General features: G+C 36.1%; 1 protein-coding gene across 4 annotated transcripts in view; it reads left to right on the top strand.

Moving 5' to 3' along the window:
- The first annotated feature begins 6,177 nt into the window (after positions 1-6,177).
- The window catches only part of MYEF2 (myelin expression factor 2), a 36,093-nt gene continuing 18,471 nt past the window's right edge, over positions 6,178-23,799 (top strand). For all 4 annotated transcript variants that reach the window (XM_040226460.1, XM_040226457.1, XM_040226459.1 and 1 more), the window contains exons 1-9: positions 6,178-6,461; positions 11,626-11,834; positions 13,070-13,122; positions 14,299-14,306; positions 14,409-14,502; positions 17,767-17,958; positions 18,611-18,764; positions 19,311-19,360; positions 19,474-19,537. In XM_040226460.1, coding sequence (XP_040082394.1) covers positions 6,301-6,461; positions 11,626-11,834; positions 13,070-13,122; positions 14,299-14,306; positions 14,409-14,502; positions 17,767-17,958; positions 18,611-18,764; positions 19,311-19,360; positions 19,474-19,537 — 985 coding nt within the window. In that variant the 5' untranslated portion in view covers positions 6,178-6,300. The remainder of the gene's footprint in view (positions 6,462-11,625; positions 11,835-13,069; positions 13,123-14,298; positions 14,307-14,408; positions 14,503-17,766; positions 17,959-18,610; positions 18,765-19,310; positions 19,361-19,473; positions 19,538-23,799) is intronic.

Below are 23,799 nucleotides of genomic sequence, written 5' to 3'. Positions count from 1 at the left end.
ACAGAATGAAATTCTATGGTGAAAAAGTGAACTATATATGTATTTCAAATATAACCTGCAATATTTTTTAGTTATAAATTCCTTTCTTAGTTTCAGTTTTCTAAAGTTGGGAAACAGTGGCTTCAAATTCAGCCATTTAGTTTTGTAAAGCCAAGTAAACTGACTTCAAAAACATACCATTTCTTTGACTTCATATTCTTGGTCTTTGCCTTCAGTACTTAAAGCCAAATTAAAAGAATGCTAGTGGCTACTCCATTCTCTTCTTTGGTAGCAGAACTATAGGCAATGAGCCCAGTTGCCAACCTCCCTTACAGATGGGTGTGTCGTATTGTTACCGAGTCCAAGCTAGCTCTGCTTGCTACAGGATAGGTGTTGAGGCAAGGAAGAGACTTTAATCAGGGAGCCGGCAGATCAACAAGATGGCAGGCTAGTGCCTCAAAATAACCATCTTCTTGGGCTCTGGATGCCAGGTTGTTTTATAGATGAGAGAGAAAGAAGCAATGAGGAACTAAAGTCAAAAGCAGAATAGAGAGGGAGATGCAGTGGGGAAGTAAAGTGAAAGAGTCCTCAGTCTTGCAAAACATCTCCAAGGGAATGTCCAGCCTTGAGAAAATGTCAGCCTTCAGGAGAAAAGGAAAGATATACCCATTTGAATGCAGAGTTCCAAAGAATAGCAAGGAGAGATAAGAAAGCCTTCCTCAGTGATCAATGCAAAAAAATAGAGGAAAATAATAAAATGGGAAAGGCTAGAGATCTCTTCAAGAAAATCAGAGATACCAAAGAACATTTCATGAAAAGATGGGAACAATAAAGGACAGAAATGGTATGGACCTAACAGAAGCAGAAGATATTAAGAAGAAGTGGCAATGATACACAAAAGAACTATACAAAAAAGATCTTCATAACCCAGATAATCACAATGGTGTGATGACTCACCTAGAGCCAGACATCTTGGAATGTAAAGTCAAGTGGGCCTTAGGAAGCATCACTACGAACAAAGGTAGTGGAGGTGATGGTATTCCAGTAGAGCTATTTCAAATCCTAAAAGATGATGCTGTGAAAATGCTGCACTCAATATGCCAGCAAATTTGGAAAACTCAGCAGTGGCCACCGGACTGGAAAAGGTCAGTTTTCATTCCAATCCCAAAGAAAGGCAATGGCAAAGAATGTTCAAACTACTACCCACTTGCCCTCATTTCACACGCTAGCAAAGTAATGCTCAAAATTCTCCCTCCAAGCCAGGCTTAAACAGTAGATGAACCACGAACTTCCAGATGTTCAAACTGGTTTTAGAAAAAGCAGATGAACCAGAGATCAAATTACCAACATCCACTGTATCATTGAAAAAGCAATATATTTCCAGAAAAACATCTACTTCTGCTTTACTGACTATGCCAAAGCCTTTGACTCTATGGATCACAACAAACTGTGGAAAATTCTTAAAGAGATTTCCTGACCACCTGACCTGCCTCTTGAGAAACCTGAATGCAGGTCAGGAAGCAACAGTTAGAACTGGACATGGAACAACAGACTGGTTCCAAATGGGGAAGGGAGTATATCAAGGCTGTATATTGTCACCCTGCTTATTTAACTTATATGCAGAGAACATCATGCAAAATGCCAGACTGGTTGAAGCACAAGCTGGAATTAAGACTGCCAGGAGAAATATCAATAAACTCAGATATGCAGATGACACCACACTTATGGCAAAAAGCGAAGAAGAACTAAAGAGCTTCTTGATGAAAGTGAAAGAGGAGAGTGAACAAGTTAGCTTAAAACTCAACATTCAGAAAATGAAGATCATGGCATCTGGTCCCATCACTTCATGGCAAATAGATGGGGAAACAATGGAAACAGTGACAGACTTTATTTTCTTGGGCTCCAAAATCACTGCAGATGGTGACTGCAGCCATGAAATTAAAAGACACTTGCTCCTTGGAAGAAAAACCATGACCAACCTAGACAGCATGTTAAAAAGTAGAGACATTAGTTTGCCAACAAAGGTCTTTCTAGTCAAAGCTATGGTTTTTTCCAGTAGTCATGTACGGATGTGAGAGTTGGACTATAAAGAAAGCTGAGTGCTGAAGAATTGATCCTTTTGAACTGTGATGTTGGAGAAGATTCTTGAGAGTCCCTTGGACTGCGAGGGTATTCAACCAGTCTATCCTAAAGGAAATCAGTCCTGAATATACATTGGAAGGACTGATGCTCAAGCTGAAACTCCAATACTTTGTCCACCTGATGCGAAGAACTGACTCATTTGAAAAGACCCTGATGTTGGGAAAGATTGAAGGTGGGAGGAGAAGGGGACAACAGAGGATGAGATGGTTGGATGGCATCACTGACTCGATGGACTTGAGTTTGAGCAAGCTCCAGGAATTGGTGATGGACAGGGAAGCCTGGCATGCTGCGGTCCATGGGGTTGCAAAGAGTCGGACATGACTGAGCAACTGAACTGAACCGAATCTCTTCTATTCACAAGTGAAAAGGGACAAACTATCTCTCCATGAGCTGAACAAAGGCACATTAGTTTAACAGGTGGGCAGGGTCCTCCAGACAAGCCACTGGGTATGATTATAATAATAAAAGCAAGTCAAAGAAACAGTTTCCAACATGGAGTCAGAATTGGCTTCCACCCTGCAATAATGTGACTAAGTTTTGACCTGTGAATGGGAAGTGTTGTGTGAGACTTCTGAATAGGAGCCTTCTTTTCTGAACAACTTCTTGCCTTCAATCCAGACAAGATGCCTAGATCTCCAGTAGCCAGCTTGGGCCCTAGGGTGACCTTTAAAATATTTGCCACACACTAGGGTGGTGAAAGGTCAAGAAAGAAGAAAACTGTTCAGTTCAGTTCAGTTCAGTTGCTCAGTTTTGTCTGACTCTTTGCGACCCCATGGACTGCAGCACACTAGGCCTCCCTGTCCGTCACCAACTCCTGGAGCTTGCTCAAACTCATGTCCATAGAGTTGGTGATGCCAACCAACCATCTCATTCTCTGTCATCCCCTTTTCCTCCTGCCTCCAATCTTTCTCAGAATCAGGGTCTTTTCAAATGAGTCAGTTCTTCGCATCAAGTGGCCAAAGTATTGGAGTTTCAGCTTGAACATCAGTCCTTTCGATGAATATTCAGGACTGATTTCATTTAGGATTAACTGGTTGGATCTCCTTGCAGTCCAAGAGACTCTCAAGAGTCTTCTCCAACACAACAGTTTAAAGGCATCAATTTCTCAGAAGAAACCTGAGTCCATGATAATTGTGGAGCAGCTATACTTGCTCTGGGATGCCTTCTTCTACACTATTTTTATTTAAAGAGTAATAAATTCTATTTTGTTTAAGACACTATTATTGTAAGAAACGAAGTGCCAGTCTATGTTCGATACAGGATACAGGATGCTTGGGGCTGGTGCATGGGGATGATCCAGAGAGATGATATGGGGTGGGAGGTGGGAGGGGGATTCAGGATTGGGAGCTTGTATACACCCGTGGTGGATTCATGTCAATGTATGGCAAAACCAATACAGTATTGTAAAGTAAAATAAAGTAAAAAAAAAAAATTCAAAAAAAAGACACTATTATTTCTAGTCTCTGTTGCTAACAATACAATTCCTAAATGATACACAAATTATTAGTTGAAAATATTTTGGAATTTTAGTATTAAATTTCCAGGTATGTGTAATATAATGGTTCTTTCCTTAATCTCCCTCCATCTCCCCCTCTCCTTTTCTGCCACTCTATTACAAATACATTTCAATTTGTAAGACAGATAACTAGGTAGTTATGTGAGGTTGCATCAGTAATGCATTTTGTGCCATTGCCAAGGGTGAATTTTGTAGTAGGAATTATGAGAAGGTAAAAGCTAAATCATTACTCAAGATTTTTCAGTATGTGTATATGGACTTAAAAAAATAAGCATGGAAGGAAAATATATAAATAGAATGTAGCAATAGTATGTTAGCAAATGTGTTTTTAAAAATTTTTTTCACATTTTGCTAAGGTAAGTAAAATATAATAGCAAGTGAGGGAGGAAAGATCAATCTATAGAGCAGTCAGATGGAATAGTAGTTATTCAACATTTTCTCTTCAGAAGCTGCCCCAGTTCTCTCCATCTTTTGAGATTCAGCTCTTCTGTAAAGTTCTCACGGATCTCCCTATAGAAATTAACCTCTGCCATTTATGCATTTATCAGGACTAGAGTTAAATTACAGTAAGGGAGGTACGTGTCTTAGGTACATCATTTAAAGGATGCCAAAAAGCTCAGTAATCAAGATAAATATTTTAATGAAACATTTTAATTAGCACACTACAGTAATGCAGGCCAGAGTCCTGATTTTGTAAATAAATTTAAAATTATACTTCATATTTGTCTCAATTACAGCACTCAAATAGTGCTTTTTATAAGTGTTCTCCCCTAATAGGGAATAGGCTGTATCTGTTTTTGTATTCCTCATGTTCTTACTACTCTGTTTTAAGCATAAAGGCCTCTTAAAAAATATTAAATTGAAATTTTTGAGATTTTGCAATAATATACTATACAAGAGACTGCAGGTTTGTTTTCATCTTAAATTCAGTAACAGCCAAAGAATAACAGAGAGTGATGGATGTTTTGAAAGTACTTACAATTCAGTTCTACGAAAACCACTTGACTTTTCTTTGATTAAAACCCTGCTCAGCCTGGAGAGATAGGGAATTGTAATACTACTTTATATTCATATAGCAATTTGCCCTACATAAAGTGCTTTCTTTTAATCCTCATCTTAATCTTGCTAGGTATTATTATCCTTATTTATTATGGAAAGATTGAAAAGTTAAGTGACTTGTCCAAGGAGTTACAGGCAGACAGTGGCAGAGCAGGGGTTGTAACCCAGTTTTTTTTGCCAAAAATCCAACGACTTCTGCTACTCCAAATACTAAATCTTGGAGAACTGACTGAGGAGAAGCAATTCATGCAGTAACAGCAACAGCCTGTGTTGTGTTTTTGAAACAATGTCAGTGGCACCCTAAACAGTAGTATTTTACCAAGTGTACTGATATGATGAAAACGGTTCTGATTTTTATGTGTGTGCGTCTGATGAAGTAACTCTTCTGGCATAGAATTGGCTGTTTTATGGTATTTTTTAGTTGAAGGGAAAAAACCCTACACATTGAAATGTCAAGGAAACGGGGTAATTGAGGAAATTATGTATTACTTGAGTATTAGTTTCTAACTACAGCTTTACCGCTAATGTGTGCATGATATTTAGCAAAGCATGTAAATCATACATGTTTGCCTCTTTATAAAAAGAAAGGTTTGGTAAGGTCTTTGAACTTTTCAGCTGAAAAAGGTTATTTCAATGTGAAATATTATTATGGTACTCCCAAGTTAGAAGTTAATTACGTTTAATGAGTTTCTTTTTCATACTTCGGGGCGGGGTGGGGGAGGGGGGGGAATCTATGCCTATACTTTAAAACTCCATACGGTAATTAAATTTGTTTGAGAGCCTGTAACTGCTTCAAACAGAGTTTCCATCAGCATATAATAAACACAACCAAAATCTCAAATGTTCATTATTGGCTAGTCTAGTAGGTTTCTTATGAAAAGTATAGATTTTCCTCATTGATTGCTGCCTGGAGAATTAAAAACTTTAGTCTTCTTTTTGCCTTATTCTCTAGAACAACCAGAACTCAAAGGAATTCAAAGCCATTCTTTCTGGTGAATTGCAACCAGTCATCAATGACTATTTATTGAATGTCCACAGGGTGCCTCAGCACTGAAGTAGCAAGTGATTTATTTGCATTATTCAAAGGATTTCTAAGGGGAGTCTGAAGATTAGCAGACGTTTGTAAAGATGCTAAGCGGTGTGTGCTTCTCTAATTTAAATTGCCCCTACAGGAAATGATTAGAATAGTCTAGGTTTCAGAGCCCTAGATTTTTCTAACACCCAGAGCCGACTTTTGTTAGCGAAGACCCCCCTGGGTGCCACAGGACTGAAGGGGCTGGGACTCAGAACACTGCCCTACCACGGGCTTCAGGACAAATCAAGCCCTCCTTGGGCAGGAGCAGGACCGACTACGGCCATGGTGGCTCACACACGCCACCAACCCATCCTTCTACTCCCCTCCCCGCGCACTCCCAACTCCCTCCCCTCTACCAGCTCACACCATCTCCCAGTCTCCCAGCCCTGACTGGTTCTCGCGAGATCCGGGCAACTGAGCGCTCGGGGCCTTTTCAAATCGGGATCCGTTACCGCTTTGCCGGCCGCCGCCATTGTCGCGCTCGGAGCCCCTCAGCGCAGGCGGCGGAGGCGGAGGCCGTGGCGGCGGGATGGCTGACGCCGACAAGCCTGAGGTGCTTAGGGCCGCTGGCGACGACAGCCCGCATCGGCAGCCCTCGGAGCCGCCGGGCGAGCCCCGGCGAGAACCTCACCCGCCCGAGCAGGAGAAGCAGCCTCCGCAGCACAGCAGCAGCTCCAATGGCGTTAAAATGTATTGTCTTTTCCTCAGGGGACCGGGACGAGGTGGGGGGCGGGAGATCGACCTGGGGGCGGGGGGGGTGCCGAAGCCGGGGCTGAGCCTGGGCGGAGGATAACCGTCCCCGGGCCGTGGGCGGCGGGTTGGTGCAGGTGCAGTCGGCCCTCTCGCGGGCCCTCCCCGCCCGCACCGAACCGGGGGAACCCGGATGCGGGCCTGGGGGCTACCCTCCCCTGCTACTGACCCAAGACCGCGAGTCACCCCCTCTTCCCGGACTTCGGTTGGAGAACCCTTACGCAGAACTCGGCGGTCGCCACGATTTGCAGGAAAATGGTCCCCCCCTTTAAAGGCCAATAGTTAGTGTTCATCACTAGGGAGTAACTAGGGATGACGTCATCGGACTTTGCCTCTTAACCGCCGAGAACGTTTGTAAAAGGAGTATCTGCACACCCCCTCTCCCCCATCTTCCCGGCCTCATTCTGAGCTGTATAAATTCACTGTTGTTTTCTAAAGTGTGTATTCACTTCTTAACTGATCTATATACCAAGAGGAAGTTTAGTAATGTGCTGTGAGACCGAATGCATTGTGTTATCCTTGAACTGGTGAGAGCTACTTTAAAAAGGGAACGGTGCGTGGTGCCTTGCTCCACCCCCTTCCCTACCGCTTCCCCATGTTCGTCAGCCACACAGGCTTTTAAAAAAAACTCAATGCGGGATGGTAGGATCTTAATTTTGGTAAAATAAGATCATTTTTTAGTTGAAGGAAACCCACTACTTAAAACATTGCAGCTGTCATCAGTGCCGATGAAGAATGTAGTCGGTTCGAGTCATAATTTCCAGTTAAAAGGAAATGCTGTGCTTCCCTTTGTTCTTGTTATATGGAAGGAATATGAAGTCAGACATTTCATCTGCACATGCCCAGCTCTTTAAACCTGAAGTTGAAAGTATGTTAATAATTTTGTGAAAACACTCAATTTACTAGAAAGTAATAATGTTCACACTAAAGTAGGAAAGATAAACGTTCTTACTTTTCTTTTGTATAAGAATGTTTGGAACACTATGTAAGACCTGGACCAGTCTAAGGGTTGATTGCAGATGAAATAAAGTAGGTCTCCCAGCTCTGTTATGTGCTCTTGCTCTCAATTGGATTTGAATAGGATGGACAGTATCTTCTAGGAAAAACAGAGATGTGGGTATAGGAGATTTGACCTATCTCCTAGTGGAGTTTGTTCCTGGGTGGAACCTGGGTGCACTTAGAAACTGAAGACCAAAAAAGTGAATGAAGCATTTTCTACCGTTCCTGCCAAATTGTGGGCTTTCAGGGATTTGGCATCATAAATATAAGTGAAAACCAGTGGAATGAGAAATAAGTACTTTGTTTTATCTAAATATGGGCCTGCCACCTCCTTATCAAAAAGTACAACTTTGAATTATGGAGAGAAGCCCTACTGTACTTGCGTATGATTAGTAAAATAGTCTTGGTACAGATAAAGCTGGTATCTGAACTTCCATGAGATCTAAAAGTCTCTAATCCCTTTTGAAGTCCCATGGGGGTGTAGATAGACAAAAGAAGTGAGAAGTGGGAAAAGAATCACTTTCACTTCTTACTGAAGCAGAGGTAAATATAAAGTGAAGAAATGGTACCGGTAAATACAAATGCAGATTCTTTTCATATTGCTTATAACTCATCTTTCTCCCTGCCTCTTTTCCCAGCTGTGGAAAGAAACCAGTTTACTATTGGGTTTCTTGTACTGTCTCTTCCTTAAGAACGTACGACAGACCATCATGGATCACTTGGGCTTCCTAGGTGCCTCAGTGGCAAAGAATCTGCCTACCAATGCAGGAGACCTGGGTGTTTAATCCCCTGGAGGAGGAAATGACAGCCCACTCCAGTGTTCTTTTCTGGAAAACCACATGGACAGAGGAGCCTAATGGGTACAGTCCATAGGATCACAAAGAATCAGATGCTGAGTGACTGAGCACACAGGCATGGGTCACTCACACTAAGTAACTAGAGACATTTACTTACATCAGCCTCACAACCTTTTTTTTGACTCTGGGTACCAACGGAAGTAGTCAACAACCCAACACATAAACCTTGAGTTGATTCACCATATATTCTTAATGATAAGAACTTGTAGCACTGATAAAAATGGCCACATATTGCCTTAAAAGGTATGTTGCTTAGAGGTGAACAGAGTGCTGTTTGTCATCAAGAGTGAAATGATTTTTACTGAGGCTAGTCCATAGTAATTGAGCACGGAGGCAGCTATGTTGGTCGCAGCTATGTCGGCATCAGCTATGTCTTACTCCTCTTTGTATTTAAAAATGCCCAGTAAACATTTAAGAAATGCCAAAGTGAGCTTTCATATGATCGTGAAACTCGCATACAGAGGATTTTATTTGGCATGTTCACATCTTTTGACAAGAAATTAAAGATATTTCCCTTGGTCTAGTCTTTTTTACGCCAAAATGGTATACTAGCTCTCCTTTTCTTAAGTGGATGTGAGGAAAAATAGCAGTGTTGTTATAATGCTTCATTATTTATGTGTGACTAACAACTTGGAGCATATGGAGATTGAGAGTTACATTATGATGTTTGTATATTTCTTTTTTGAAATTTATTTTTATTTTACAGTGTTGCATTGGTTTCTGTGATGCAACAGCATGAAACCACCAAAAGTATACCCATATCCCCTCCCTCATGAATGTTCCTCTCACCCCTCCCCTATTATTATAGTTCACTTTCTTAACAATCAGATTATACCTTTAGCAACTACACTGATTTTACCTTCCATAGTAATCTTAATTTGTGCATTGTAGATGAGCAGTTTAGCAATATCTTTAAGATGCCACTAATTGGGAAAAACTTGGAAGATGTCTCTCCCTCTGATAATCCCTTGAGCAGTAAAGAGCATATCCTTTACTACTCAAAAGTGAAAGTGAAAGTCACTAGAGTCTGACTCTACTGAAGTGGGTAGCCTTTCCCTTCTCCAGGGGATCTTCCCAACCCAGGGATTGAACCCAGGTCTCCCACATTGTAGGCAGATCCCTTACCATCTGAGCCACCAGGGAAGCCCAAGAATACTGGAGTGGGTTGCCTATCCCTTCTCCAGGGGATCGTCCTGATCCAAGAATCAAACCGGGGTCTCCTGCACTGCAGGTGAATTCTTTACCAACTGAGCTGTTAGGGAAGCCTTTAATACTTAAGGGGATTATATTATTATTACTACTCAAGGGATTAACAATAATTAATAATTTTACATTATTGCTTTTTAGTGGAGTTGTCAGATTGTTGTAACTTTACAACATCCATGTAAGAATAAACTTCAGAATTTTGTGCAAATTTCCTAGTTGGTTTCACGTAGGAAGAAAATGGCAGGGGAAGGGGTACTTGGATAGGGACTGTATAGCTGTCTGCTCACCTGAACAGAGACTTACTTTTAAAATATTTGTTGAATTCAGACTATGTAAATAGGTTCTTTTGGGGGATGGAAAGAAGGATTTGTTCTTGTATCTGATGTACCTGGGAAACAGAAAAGTCTTCTGTGGCTTTTGGCTGCTTGCTGCCATTTATAGGAGTGCCACTCTGTTTAGACAGGTGGGTACTTGGTGGAGTACAGTTGAGGAGATCACTTCCAGGCATGCCATTTCTAATGAGGGAAGATGCTGGATAGTGAAGTTGTCCCTGTCTAGGTCTGAAGAGGTGGCAAAGCATATTTGGCCCTCATGTGTCTTCCTTGATTTTAACAGTTTTTCTGGCAGACAGTAGCATCGTCTGTGCTCAGATGAGTACGGTTTCTTAATTAACTATTCATTCAAAAATAAACATTTGTCAAGCACGTATTACCATGCTAGATACTACTGATATCACTGCAGATGGTTTTTGTTCTCCAGCATTTTACATACTGTACTCATGGCTAGGTTGTTTCCTGCCCAGAAAAACAGTTATCTGAAAAATTCGATGTATTGTGGAACAAGTGACTACAATTAGAAGTGTGTGAAGTACTGCAGTGTATAAATCACACAGTTGCTTGGCTTAGGAGATAATATGGAGCCTGGATTATGAAACCTGATTGGTTGTCAGAATAATCCAGAAAACCTAGGGCATCATTCTCAGAGATTTTTCTTAATATGTGTTTGTGAAAAATTGCTTTGAAATTGAAGTTTTAATTAAATACTTTTAAGTTCAGTAGGATCATTGGTGACTTAAAAGAGATCTGTTGTTACTTTTGTTAAAGATTGCTTTTGAAAAGTAAATTTCATTTTTAAAATGTATATCCAAATTTTTGTCTTTAGGATTTACTTTGTTTACCTACATGTTACAGATGCTCGGTGAATAGCATTATGTAATTGAAATGTGATTACAGTCTTTTAAATGTCTTTCCAGTTAGGCCTCATTGAAAAGTAGATTTATACATTTCTGGTTCATGTTGCATTTAAGTACTGCTGCTCTCCTCCATCCCATCCCACCTATTATAGATATTACTCTTAATAAAAATGGCTCGATTCTGTGAAATACCCTATCCTAATTTGTAGGTTAAAACAGGAATACTGAACATGAAAATAATAGGATACCTTATCAGATTGGTCAAAACTGGGAAGAGACAAAAATTATGAGAGTCATATGGGGAGTGTATAGATATAGATATAACTGTGTTTTGATTATATTTTTAAGCAATGAAGAAGAAAAATTCTGGGAGGAAACTGTTATAAACCTTTAAGACACGAACTTTTTCATTGTGTCATTTTGTAAATTAAGTTTTTAGAGTTCTGAATGAGGCCCAGAAAGTTAGTTCTCCATTAACAGTGGCAGTTTTTAATATACTCTAGGAATAAAATCACCCATTTCCCCCTCTTGTTAGGTTCTAACAACATTTATTAAGTAGTATGATGGGGAAAACTGGGTTTGTTTGAATGCTGCAACTATTTAATATGGAAAAAAGAAGGGTTGTTAAATGAGAACTTTGGTAATATGCTGAAATCATTGCTTTGAAAAGACATTGATTGGGTACTTTCAAAGGCAGTAGTTGACTCTCCAGCTGCTTTCCTTAGGTCTAATTTAGGGGAGAATTTTGTGAAAAGATAAATGTGAAATACTTATTTTAACATAGACTTCCACTATTGGAAGCACCACTGAGGTTTTCTTTTTGTTGTTCTGTTTTGTTTTTAATTCATAGGGAGAATGATGAATCAGTCAAAGAAGAGAAATCTGAATTAAAAGAAAAATCTACAGGGAATAAGAAGGCCAATAGATTCCATCCTTATTCAAAAGATAAGAATTCAGGCACTGGAGAAAAGAAGGGTCCAAATCGTAACAGAGTTTTTATTAGCAACATCCCATATGACATGAAATGGCAAGCTATTAAAGATCTAATGAGAGAAAAAGGTAACTATTTTTGATAAACTTATTGCTGGATGATCTTCATTTAGAATGGGGAGGGAGATAAGCAAACTTTTTTCATTCCTCTTAGCCACACAGACTCAAAAAATTGATTTTTGTTTATTTCTTGACACATAAATTAATCTTTTCCTCTTCTTTCACTTGGTACAATTTCATTACAAGGTAGTATGGATAAATGAAGTTTCTTTTTTTTTTTGCCATGTTAGTGGGGAAGGAGCGAGACAACATATGCATGCCACCAAGAATTTTGTTAAAGTGATTGCTTTGTCTAGTTGAAGTCTTTATAGATTTTTTAAAGGACTATTGCATTAGGTAAGCAATACATGTAGTGTGTTAAAGTATGAATAATAAGGTCTGATTCTTTCTTCCTCCAAAAGCTGTTCTGTTATTACCTTGGTGGAGTCTGGAGTCTGGCTGTGGAGTTCATTCTGTTTGCATTGTCATGAATGCCATGATGCTGTCTCTGCAGTTCTATATTAAAATGGCGTTACTGCTGTTGCAGTTTTGTTTTCAGAATAACCTGAAAACCTTCATTTTATATATATGGTTTGTTCTGGGGAAAAATCATTTTAATACTTGATCTTGTAAAAGTTAGTTTTGTTATCTCTTGAAAAATTGAGTTTCAATAGTCATGCAAACTATGTACTTGGTTTTGAGGCTGATCTAATAAATAAAAAAAATTTTTTTGCATTGGTGTATCTGTTGTAAGGTGACAACTATTTGATTGGTTTTATTCACTGACTTTATTTAGAAAGTGTGTGGCTTGCTGTGAAGCATGACTTGTAAATTTAGTTTACTGACGGCAAACATGATTTGAAGACATTCAGGTAGAAAGTCACCTTAAAACAGCTGTTGTGTGTAGGGGACCAAAGTTATTTGAAAAGTGCTAATGTTGATGTTTTTAATATGATAGGCTAAGGGACCTTTTGTATGTATATGTGCATTTGTTCACCAACTATATCATGCTGGCCAAAATATGATCTGTAGCATGAATTAGGTTAATATGGTTGTTAGCTTTTTTAGAGAATGTGGATGATGTACATTTCTGAAAATTAGTTAAATTTACATAGTCATTGACAGGAGGTATGTTGGTCTGGTTTTGATTGTTGGTGAATAATAGGTGCTTTTCTGTAGAGTTGTGCACAGGTGTGCAGTAAAGCAAGATACTGGTGTTTAAATGTATTGTTTCTTGGTATCTTCCTTTTGTATGTCTTATGTAGTTGGTGAGGTTACATACGTGGAGCTCTTTAAGGATGCGGAAGGAAAATCAAGGGTAAGTGCTGTGGGCAATAATCTGCTTGAGGTTTAAAAGTTCCTCAGCAGTTTACTTTTTGTATAATACTTGTACCAGTTTTTGGAAACTTAAGTTTCATTTTGTTTTACTCTATTATGAAAGATTTGAGGCTTTATACTAGCAAGTCTGACACACAAACCAAACTAGCTGCCTTGAAGAGGTGGGTTTTGAAAATGCTCATAAAAGGCATTCACTTTTCTAATGCTCTAAGGTAATGCTTCTTAGCCAATAGATTTTAATATAGGATTTTTTTTGTTGTGTTCTGATGTCTTCAAGGATATTTTAAAAGTCACTGAATTGATAATATTTCCTCAGAGTTCCATGAGAGGCCTGTAGCTTAAAGGTGTTATTTCAGAATGTATGTTTGAAACTTGCACTAAAGAGCTTAATTTGGTAGCCTACAGGACTACAGAAAAGGCAGTGCTCTGACCAATTGGATGAATATAAAAACATTGATGATTAAATTGACAGAGAAGGAATAGGTTGATAGATATTTATCTTTAGCAACAAAAGCAACATATTGAAGAATATAATGGAAAGCTTTTTAACAATGTTTAATTATATTAGCAAAAACCAGTTGGGTGCATGAGAAATAAAACTTATGTAATCACATTCAAAGGATACTTTGAATAATAATAATGACAAGGAACTATTTTAAAAAATGATTCTGTTACTTTGTTTCTTTAGCATTAATTTTTTAAAACATAGTTACAACTGGATGTTATAAATTGTGTGTAGCCAGTTTTCTTTGAGAACTTTGTAAAAGTAAAATTGGAAAATTTACATTAAAATTATTTGTACACCATACATCTTTCAAAAACACATATAACAATGTAAGGATAGGTATTTGAGAGCCTTCAGTTATTTCCTTGATTGAATTTGTGCGATGACATTGCTTTAGTTTTAAAGAACGGTCATCTAAAAGTAAAAATGTGCTTCTTAGATGCTAGATTCTACAATCTTAAATGGATAGATCTAAAAATTTATAGGAAATTTGTGGTCATTTGCCTGTTATGTTCTGGAGGTGTAAAAAACAGAGTGATTGTATTATCAGTTGCTTTAATGATTTAAATGTTAGAATCTATCGTTAACTTCATCTACTGATCCAAAACTTTTTTTTCTTTTGCATATATTGACAAATCTACCTGGATGTAGGGTTGTGGGTAAGAATTTTTTTTTTTAGTATCTTAAGTGAAATTTAAATTTATGATTGGAAAAAAAATCTTAGTACATAAACATTTCCTATAAATTTTTTTCCCATTAAGTGTGGTTGAATTCAAAGATGAAGAATTTGTCAAGAAAGCACTAGAGACAATGAACAAATATGATCTTAGTGGAAGACCGTTGAATATTAAAGAGGTAAGATTTCTTGTATTTGAAATAATTTAAACATTTGAATAAAAGGACATGGTTTCTTTGGATTTTCATCTGGTAATGTTATTTATCTGATTACAACTTTTTTTAAAGCATAGATGCTTATTAAAGTGTTATATAATTGATGACAGTTTTGCTTGTACATGGTTTCATATTTACTTTTAAGCAATATCCTATGTATTTGATTTGTCACAAGTTATTATAAGCAGAGGTGTATGATTTGTAAAAATTACAGGGTGCAGAAATTTAAAGAGGACAATGCTGATTTTGTTTGGTATAAACGCTTTCAGTTTTCAGATTGTGTTGTCAGATTTGAAAAATATTGTAGATATTCTTGTAGTTGATAAAGTTTACTTAGTAATTCACGTACCTTATAGATTTAAATAAAATTGATACTCACTTTTAATAAAATTAACCTGAAACTATCCCTGATTAAAATTTAAGAAAAGTTATAAATCTATTAGTGAAATATATAACCAGAACTTATATAAATGGGATGTTTAGATCCCTCCCCTAAAATGAAGATATTCACTTTGTGTGAAGCAGTATAAATACATTGACAAAAGAATGATTGGAAGATAAAATGAAAAACTGTTTACAGTTAGCTGTTAAATTAACCTTGGAAATGGCTAGCTTGAGTAGAAGTTATTTTCATGTCTCTCTTTAGTTCATATTGTTAATCTTACCTGAATAGTTTGATCATATACCACTTAGGCGTATATCCTTTTTAAAGTCTGTAATAAGAAGCAACAGAAGATATAACCTTGGGATGCTGAAGAGTTTCCACCAACATGGAAACAAATCATTGTGGAACAGTACTGTCAGTCACAATTTAATGTAGTATGGTGTTGGTTTGAGTCCCAGCTCTATCATTTTCTAGCTGTGTGATGAGTTAACTGTAATAATTTTGACTGTTGTTATTGCTGCACAAGGTGGGAGTGTAACTTGGTCCTTGGTCTTGTGTTCCTGGAAATGAGATGAATAATAGCTTAAAATTAAAGGCCATGCTGCCAGCAAATAGAAGTATCCCTTATCTCTTTATTGGAGTCAGCTTCTGAGTTTCTCTAATTCTGTTTGAGCCTAGGGGTTTTTTTGTTTTTGTTGTTGTTAATATTTTGACTGAGAAGTAGAAAATTGGTAGAGGAAGTTTAGACTCTAGTAAGCTGTGCCATTTATTTGGTGATAATTTTCATGCATAAGCCAGGGCCAATTTTTCAGAAATGTGTTGATACCCTAATAATTTCCCATAAGGAAGTAACATTTGTAGAACAACCACCATGTAGGAAATTATAATTTTGAGGATTATGACTTACTTTTTTATGATGTTTCCTATTCCTCTTCAAAAGACAAGTATTACAGGGAATTCTCGGGCGGTCCAGTGGTTAGGACTCTGTTCTCACTGCCAAGGGCTGGGGTTCAATGCCTGGTCCAGGAACTAACATCTCACAAACCTTACAGTGGGGCCGAAAAAAAAAACCCCACAAGTATTATAGGTTCTGTGTTTGTTTTGTTATTTTTTTAACTGGGAACAAAGCCCATACTGTTTGTTTTCTTTTAAGTTTTAGCGCATTGTAGATCCTTGATAATATTTCAGAGACCGTATAACAGATTTATGTGATCCCAGGTGATATAGAATACTTCTTATTTTTAACTGCCTAAAGAGAAGAATGATTGAGTTGGCCAAACTAAATGATGAGGTGTTCTTTATTCAATTAACTTTTCTGGATTATTATCTTTAAAGGTTCCTTTCTTGAAATTATCTGATTTTCACATGGCTGGCTAGGATCATTGCCGAGAAATACTAGTTTGAGTCTAGGGAAAAGTATATTTCCAATGTTCATTAACAGATATTAGAATTACATTTTAAAATTTACTTAAATGTGCTTAGTAGCGGTTGTAAACGAATAGGCTCTCTCATAGCAATAGTGGACTGTGACAGACAGACAGACACCTAAAGGGAACGGAGGACTAAAAACCACGCTATATAGTAGGTGGTTTTACATAAGTTGTATTTTATATATGTTTTATGATATATATGTGTGTATATGTGTTTATATGTATGTCATACATAAAAATATAGCAATATGCTTTATTAATATTAAGATGTTAAGGAGAAACCGACTCTCTTAATGGCTCATGAAGCATCTCCCCTGCTATGTCCTCCTCCTTCCCCCATGGGTAACCACTATTCTCAGTTTTGTATTTGTGCAAGTTTTTGAAACCTTAGGCCTGAAGCATTTATTTATTAACTTAAAAAGTTATGTAGCATTCTTCAGAACATTTCTTTGCTTTTATATTTCTTTTTACTTCTTCATCATGATGGAATACATTGACTGTCAGAATACCTTTATCCTTACATTTACTTCACCTTCTATTCTCTTAGCCTTCCTAGAAAATTTATTAAAGTCACCCAGCTTTCTTTTCATTAGAATTCCCTGACCAGGACCAGCAGAGTAGAGTGTAGATGGTTACACGTATCGTAATCATTTGGTATTGCAGATAGTAGTAGTCTTGTGTGTTTATGTGGTTTTTGTATTTTGTACTCTACTGAGATAAGTGAGAAGTATGTTTAAGCTTGCCTTTTTGTTTTGTTTTGTTTAAAGGCAGAATGTTTCTCTTAAAAGTTAATGAACTAAAGAAAACAAAACCAAACAATGTTTAGTACCATTCTTTACTTGGTACTTAGCCTTTCTTTATCTTCTTCTCTCCATCTCAAATTGTAATCATTTTTGAGGTTGGAAAGTGTATAATTCTCTTTTGTTCAGGAATAAAATTTGCAGATTGTAACAGTTTCCCTCTACCCCAGTATTTCTGGGTTTTGTAATAGTTTGTTCTCTGTTGAAAGCTTTGCGGTAATATGAATTTGGCATTGCTTTGGGTGTATCATTACCGCATTTTGAAAAGGAAAGAGTCACAGTAAGTATTTGTTCCTCTTTGAGTTATTTGTATGTGTATGTGCCATATATTTGTATACCTGTGTGAGGACAAAATTAAACTAATTTCAAGTTCTTAAGTGACTTTAGTGATTGGAAAGAGGTATTTAATTGACATCCCTGGAGACTGAAATCTTTTGTCTGTCCACAGGTTTTTATGGGACTGGATTCTCTGGATGAGAAAAAAGCTCACTCTTCAAGAGGGCCAGTAATTTGAGCCAGTTTGGATAGCTGCTGTAGAATTTGAAATTGTTATTTTAGTGGTATAGATTTACTGATGTATATAGTGGCATTTAACATTGACTGTGTATTATAGGATCCTGATGGAGAAAATGCTCGTAGGGCATTGCAACGAACAGGAGGATCATTTCCAGGAGGACATGTACCCGATATGGGATCGGGATTGATGAATTTACCACCTTCCATTCTCAATAATCCAAACATTCCTCCTGAGGTTATCAGTAATTTGCAGGCTGGTAGACTTGGTTCCACAATTTTTGTTGCTAATGTAAGTTTAAGCTTTGCTCTAAAATTTTGCCATTCAGATATTTAGTTCTAATCATGAGATTATTAGATGAATGGGTTACAGGTTTATAAAACATTTTGCTTGTTTTTAACTAAAGTAAGCAAAAGAGTAATTATTATAAACTCAAACCCAATTTGAGTCCATAAATACAAGGTTAGAGTATAAACACAAATAGAACTGTAGAATTTATAAACAAACAGTTCTTGATATTATATACCATTATTATATGTGACTTTAGTCATATTGGTAACTGGATTTCTTTCTTTAGATTTGATATTTGTGAATGTGCATGTTGTCGTTGGTTTGTCTTAAGCTTTTGAAAGTCAGTGATATCAATTATACTTTCCCAAATCTGAATTTCTGTCAGTAAAAATAGATATGCAAGTTTCAAAATGTACAAAACAGGACTGAGCAGCACTGAGAGGCTGTTTTTGAGAATTTAAAAAAATCAAGGGTAAGAAACAACATAGATGTAGCTTACTGATCTTTAACAACTTCAGATGTTTCTATTTGATACTGTTGATATACTGTTTTAGAATTAGAGTTCTTTATATTTTGGAGAATTTAGAAATGATTTGTATTAAGTGGGGAGAGGGGTTAATAGATGTGTAACTTTATATGATTTTATATTAAGCTTGACTTCAAAGTTGGTTGGAAGAAGCTAAAGGAAGTGTTCAGCATAGCTGGAACTGTAAAGCGGGCAGATATTAAAGAAGACAAAGATGGCAAGAGCAGAGGAATGGGCACAGTCACTTTTGAACAAGCAATTGAAGCAGTTCAAGCAATTTGTATCCTGATTTACACTTGAGCGTTGTTTAATAAGGTTGAAGTTTGATACCATTTTGTGGGGATCATGGAATTTAAGGTTGCCTTACTTAGAAATGTGTATTAGAATTTGGTCTCCAGTGCATAAAACCTTTATTATGTCCAAGTACTAAAGTCACTCTTAAAACTTGAATTAGCCATATTATACAGGCCTGGTATTAACTTTTTCCTACTTTTTCTTCCTACTACAACTAATTGTATACATGTTGTTGACAGTAATGTATCTCATTGTACATTAACATAGTCGCTTTAAATGATGCCTAGTTAGTTTTCTTTTTTCAGTGGTTGGATTAAAAGATATTTTATTTATAAAGTAAAACTATAAAGCAAAAAATTGAAGCTTTTCTTTGAGCATGTGGAAGAAACTAATACAAATAAGTAAAATATTAAAAGACATTGGTTAAAATATTAGGGGTAGCTTGATGCTAAATATGATTATTAAAAATGTGTTTGTGTTCAACTATAATTTCATAGTTGTCCTGACTGGCTTTCCTTGACTGAACCAACAGCTATGTTCAATGGGCAGTTTTTGTTTGATAGACCTATGCATGTGAAAATGGTGAGTTCTGTATATCACTTCAACTCTCCAACCTCAAAGTTTACCTGCTTTCTTCTACATTACAGATCTTTTAAGTTATCTATTAACCATATAATAAACTTTTTTGCAACTAGGATGACAAGTCTGTCCCTCATGAAGACTACCGGTCACATGACAGTAAAGCGCCACAGTTGCCACGTAAGTGAAGCTGTTCCTAGACGCGACGCAGACGGTCATAGGCGAAACAGGACTGTCTGTGCTTGCATCCCCAGTTGCCTGCTGTGTGGTGTTTCAAGTTATGGAGCTAGTTTGTCCTAGTTTATTAGGAAGACTGAGAAGATAAATATGTGCCACTTTTTGTTTCCTTTTTGTAGTTTTTCCTGATTATAAAAGCAGTATATACTAAAAAGTTTGTTAAGGTCTTATGTGGTTGGGGGAAAGTCTTTGTAATTTTATTATCCATAAATAACTTCCATTATTATAACATTTTGTGAATTTCCTTCCAGTGTTTCCTTATATGTGTATTTTTTTTACATAGTTGAGAACTACCACATAAATAATTTTCTATTTTTTTTTGTTTAGCAATTAGAATGTAAGCACTATTCCTTGTTATAAATTCTTTCTAAAAATTTTTAATTGGCTGTTAACCTATCATATGGATATAGTTACCTATATCCATATGATATAACTCCATATCTCCATATAGCTCCGTAACTATTTCAGTGTTATGTATATTTTAGGTATGTTAACTTTTTTTCCTTAAATCACCAACAGAGTTTTCCTTTTTTCTTTCTTTTTGTATACAAGTCTTTGGTATGTTTTTGGTTATTTCCTTAGGATAGATACCTTGAAGTAGATTTATAGGTTTTCAGGTGATCAGTGTTATCATAATTATTTTTCAAAGGATTATAAAACAGCAATATAATATATTTAACATCTGTGTCTCAGTGCTCCATCTTCAAAATGAGGATGCTTATGGTACCTACTTTATGGATTGATGAGAATTATATGAGTTAATAAATAAAGTGCATAGAACAGTTCTGCATAATGTAAGCACTCAGTAAATACTATCTCTTATTCTTTTTGTTATATTTTTCTGTTTATTATTAAAGTTTTTTTTATCATAAACTGTTTATATAGACAAATATAAAATCACTCATGTAGCTATCATAGACCATATTTGTTTTAGGTGATTTTTCTTTAACATTTTATAGATAAAGATTCTCCTCCCTTACCACCTCCCACTAGATAACTTTACCTAGAAGAAACAACTTATGGATACAGTGTTTATCATTTTATCTATGTTTTAATAATTTGATTACACATTTATACATTCATAAACATATGAAATTGTTTTGCTGGATTCAAAATTTGGTGTGAGTGAAATTATATTGTTCATATTTTTCTGCAACTTGCTGTTTTTGGTTTAACATTGTTTTTGAGATTTCATGTGTGTTGAAAAATTGTAGCTCTAATCCCTTCACTTCAGTGGCTAATGCCACATTTTGTAAATATATGTGTATGTGTATTTTAGGTTATTCTAATTTTTCTGTTATAAGAAACAATACTACTTTCAGGAGAATTTGTTCTCTCTCCCTGAAAATACTCTGTTCTCTCAACATTGGCTAGATACTCAATACTGGCCCTGATGTATAGTGTTTAGGAAAAGATTTTTACTTATTAACTTTGTTATCTATTATTTATATACTATTATTTACTATATTTACTGTTGCTTCTTGAGTCCATTGTGGTAATTTCTATTTTTCTGAGAATTTACCATTTTTGTTCATTTTCAGATTTGTTGGCATAAAATAGTCTCTTTCAATTTGTGCCACAGCTATAGTTCTGTCATTTTTAAATTCCAAAGGTTTGCAATTTCTGTTTTTCTTAAGTCAGTTTTGCTTGGAGATTTGTCAATTTTATTAGTGCTTTTGAAGAAGTAAATTCCATTTTTTATATCTTAGTTTATGCTCTTAGTTTTATTTCCTTTTCTATTTCTTTGGGTTTAGTCTCTTATTTTTGTCCTAACTCCTTAAGTTGAATGTGTACTTCACTAATTTGTAGCCTCTTTTTTAATACAGATAGTTATGACTATCAATTTGGCCACTATATACAAGTTGTGCTAGAGTGTCTTTATTGTGATTTAATTTTTATTAAATTACTATTATGATTTCTTCCTAAGTTATGTATTTTTGAATTTCCAAATGTATAGGCTTTTTCTTATTAATTTCTAACATAGTGTGGCTGTAGCTGTCTATATGGTTGTGATTCTTTGGAATTGATTAATTTGGACTTTTTATTGTGTCCTACTATATGATACATTTTAATACATATTCCAGGTGTTCAGTATACTGTTGTGTGTGTGTTGTGTGTGTGTGCATGTGCAGTCGCTCTGTTGTGTCTGACTCTTTGTGACCCCCATGGACTGTAGCCCTCCAGGCTCCTCTATCCATGGAACTTTCCAGTCAAGAATACTGTTGTGTTTGCCATTTCCTATTCCAGAGGATCTTACCGACCCAGGGATGGAACCTGCATCTCTTGGGTCTCCTGCATTGGCAAGCGAATTCTTTACCACTAGTGTCACCTGGAGAGCCCTGTGTTTTGTTAATCATTTAAATTACACCTTTGCTAGTAATTTTGTCTGCTTGTGCTATCAATTACTGATATATATTTATGGTAAAATCCTATGCTATTAAGGTGAATTTGTCTGCTTTTTCTTAGTTTTACTTTATTTCAAAACTCATTCAGTAGATGCATACAAGTATAGAACTGATACATTTTCCTAGTGAGTTAAGATTTTATCATTGTAGAATGATTTCGTATTTAGTAACTGCCTTACGTCTTTTGTCTAATAGTAATGTAGATACAACAGCTTTGTTTTGTTTATTCACTTTATAGATTTATTTGGTTTAATTCCTATTATCTTATTTTGTGTTTTATTAGTATTTATCTGCTTTGTACAAATATTTACTTTATATTTCTTTTTCTCCTATCTTTCCCTTTCAGTGGTTATCCTGAATATTTTAATGTGTTGATATAAAGTCTGAAGTTAATAGGATTATTCTCAAAAGCCAAATGACCTTTGAATGCTCCAATTTTAATCACTTTCCTGCTGAATTATATGCTATTATTGCTTAATGTTTTAGTTATATATTTACTTTTTATCCAGTTCCACAAAATAGGCATTATTAGTACTTACTTACCTTATTATTTGCTTTCATAGATCATGACACTATTATTTTGCCCCCTGAAGCATACATTTTAAAAGCTCTTTCAATGAGTATCTGTTGTTAGTAAATTCTCTCAATTTTGATTCGTCTATAAATGTCTTTGAAGATGAAGTTATATAGGTTAAGATAGTTATTTTCCCTCAGCACTTTAAAAATATTCCAGTCTTCTGACTTCCATTATTGCTGTTGAGTCAGCTATCAGCTGAATTGTCCTTTCTTTGTAGGTAAGCTGTGTTCTTCATGTAGCCGATTTTAAGGTCTTTGTCTTTGGCATATAGTTTTACTACATTGTGGGTGTGGATTATCCTTTATTGGGCTTTCACAATTGAGAATTCAGTTTTTTAAAATAAATTCTGGAAAATTCTCAGCTTAACATGTCTTTGAATATTGCCTGTTCTCCCTTTGTAGGGCAGTCCTTTTCTGCCCTTCCTTATCACTTAGGGTGTCATCTTTTAAGATCCTGGCTTTGTAAAGTAAGGGCTTTCAATTTTCTTTTCCACCACTAGAACTCTTCAATTTATTTAGATTAAAAATAATCCTTTATTATATTCATATTTATTTTATATCTATTCTTTTCAAGATTTATGGTTTTATGTACTCTTTTCTATTGAGATGTAGTGTGAATTCATAGACTTGGACAGAATCAGTTTGTTGTTTTAAGTTAATTATTTTAAATGTGTTTATTCTTTCCTTTCTCCCTCCACTTCCACTTCCTTTGCTGAGATTATTGTAACTTGGCAAGTGGAGGCTTCTTCATTTCTTATGCCTCTGATATTCTTACTCTCTGGTAAGAATGGAATTTCCCAGATCCATGATTTTTCTTTTTCTGAGACATGAAATTGGCCTACTTTCAAAGAGTCCTGGTTCTTTTTAGTGAAGAATGGTATCAGAGATGAAAATAAGAGTGTTATGTGTAGACATGAGCATTGTTGATAGTTAAGTGTGCTGTTGCTTTGAATTATTTTTAGGGACTGAACTGAAAAAAAGGTATTTCTTTTACCAGGTCACACTGATCTTTCCAATTTAACACAACATGCTTCTATACTGCAAAAAAAAAAAAAAAAAAGTATATAATATATGGTTTTCTCAACCCTTAGCACTTACTAATTGCTCCATTGATAGCAGGAACTTTAAGACCAAATTCAGAGTTAGTAGAGTAAAACAGTTCCCACTGTCTTTAAGGTCATCAGATTATCTTCTTAGAGTCTATTTTCAGTGAACTTAAGTAGT

The sequence above is a fragment of the Oryx dammah genome, unplaced genomic scaffold (genome assembly GCF_014754425.2).
Source record: "Oryx dammah isolate SB20612 unplaced genomic scaffold, SCBI_Odam_1.1 HiC_scaffold_26, whole genome shotgun sequence".
Taxonomy (NCBI): domain Eukaryota; kingdom Metazoa; phylum Chordata; class Mammalia; order Artiodactyla; family Bovidae; genus Oryx; species Oryx dammah.
Note: the sequence above shows the minus strand (reverse complement) of the source record. Positions and strands in the feature narration are given on the sequence as shown.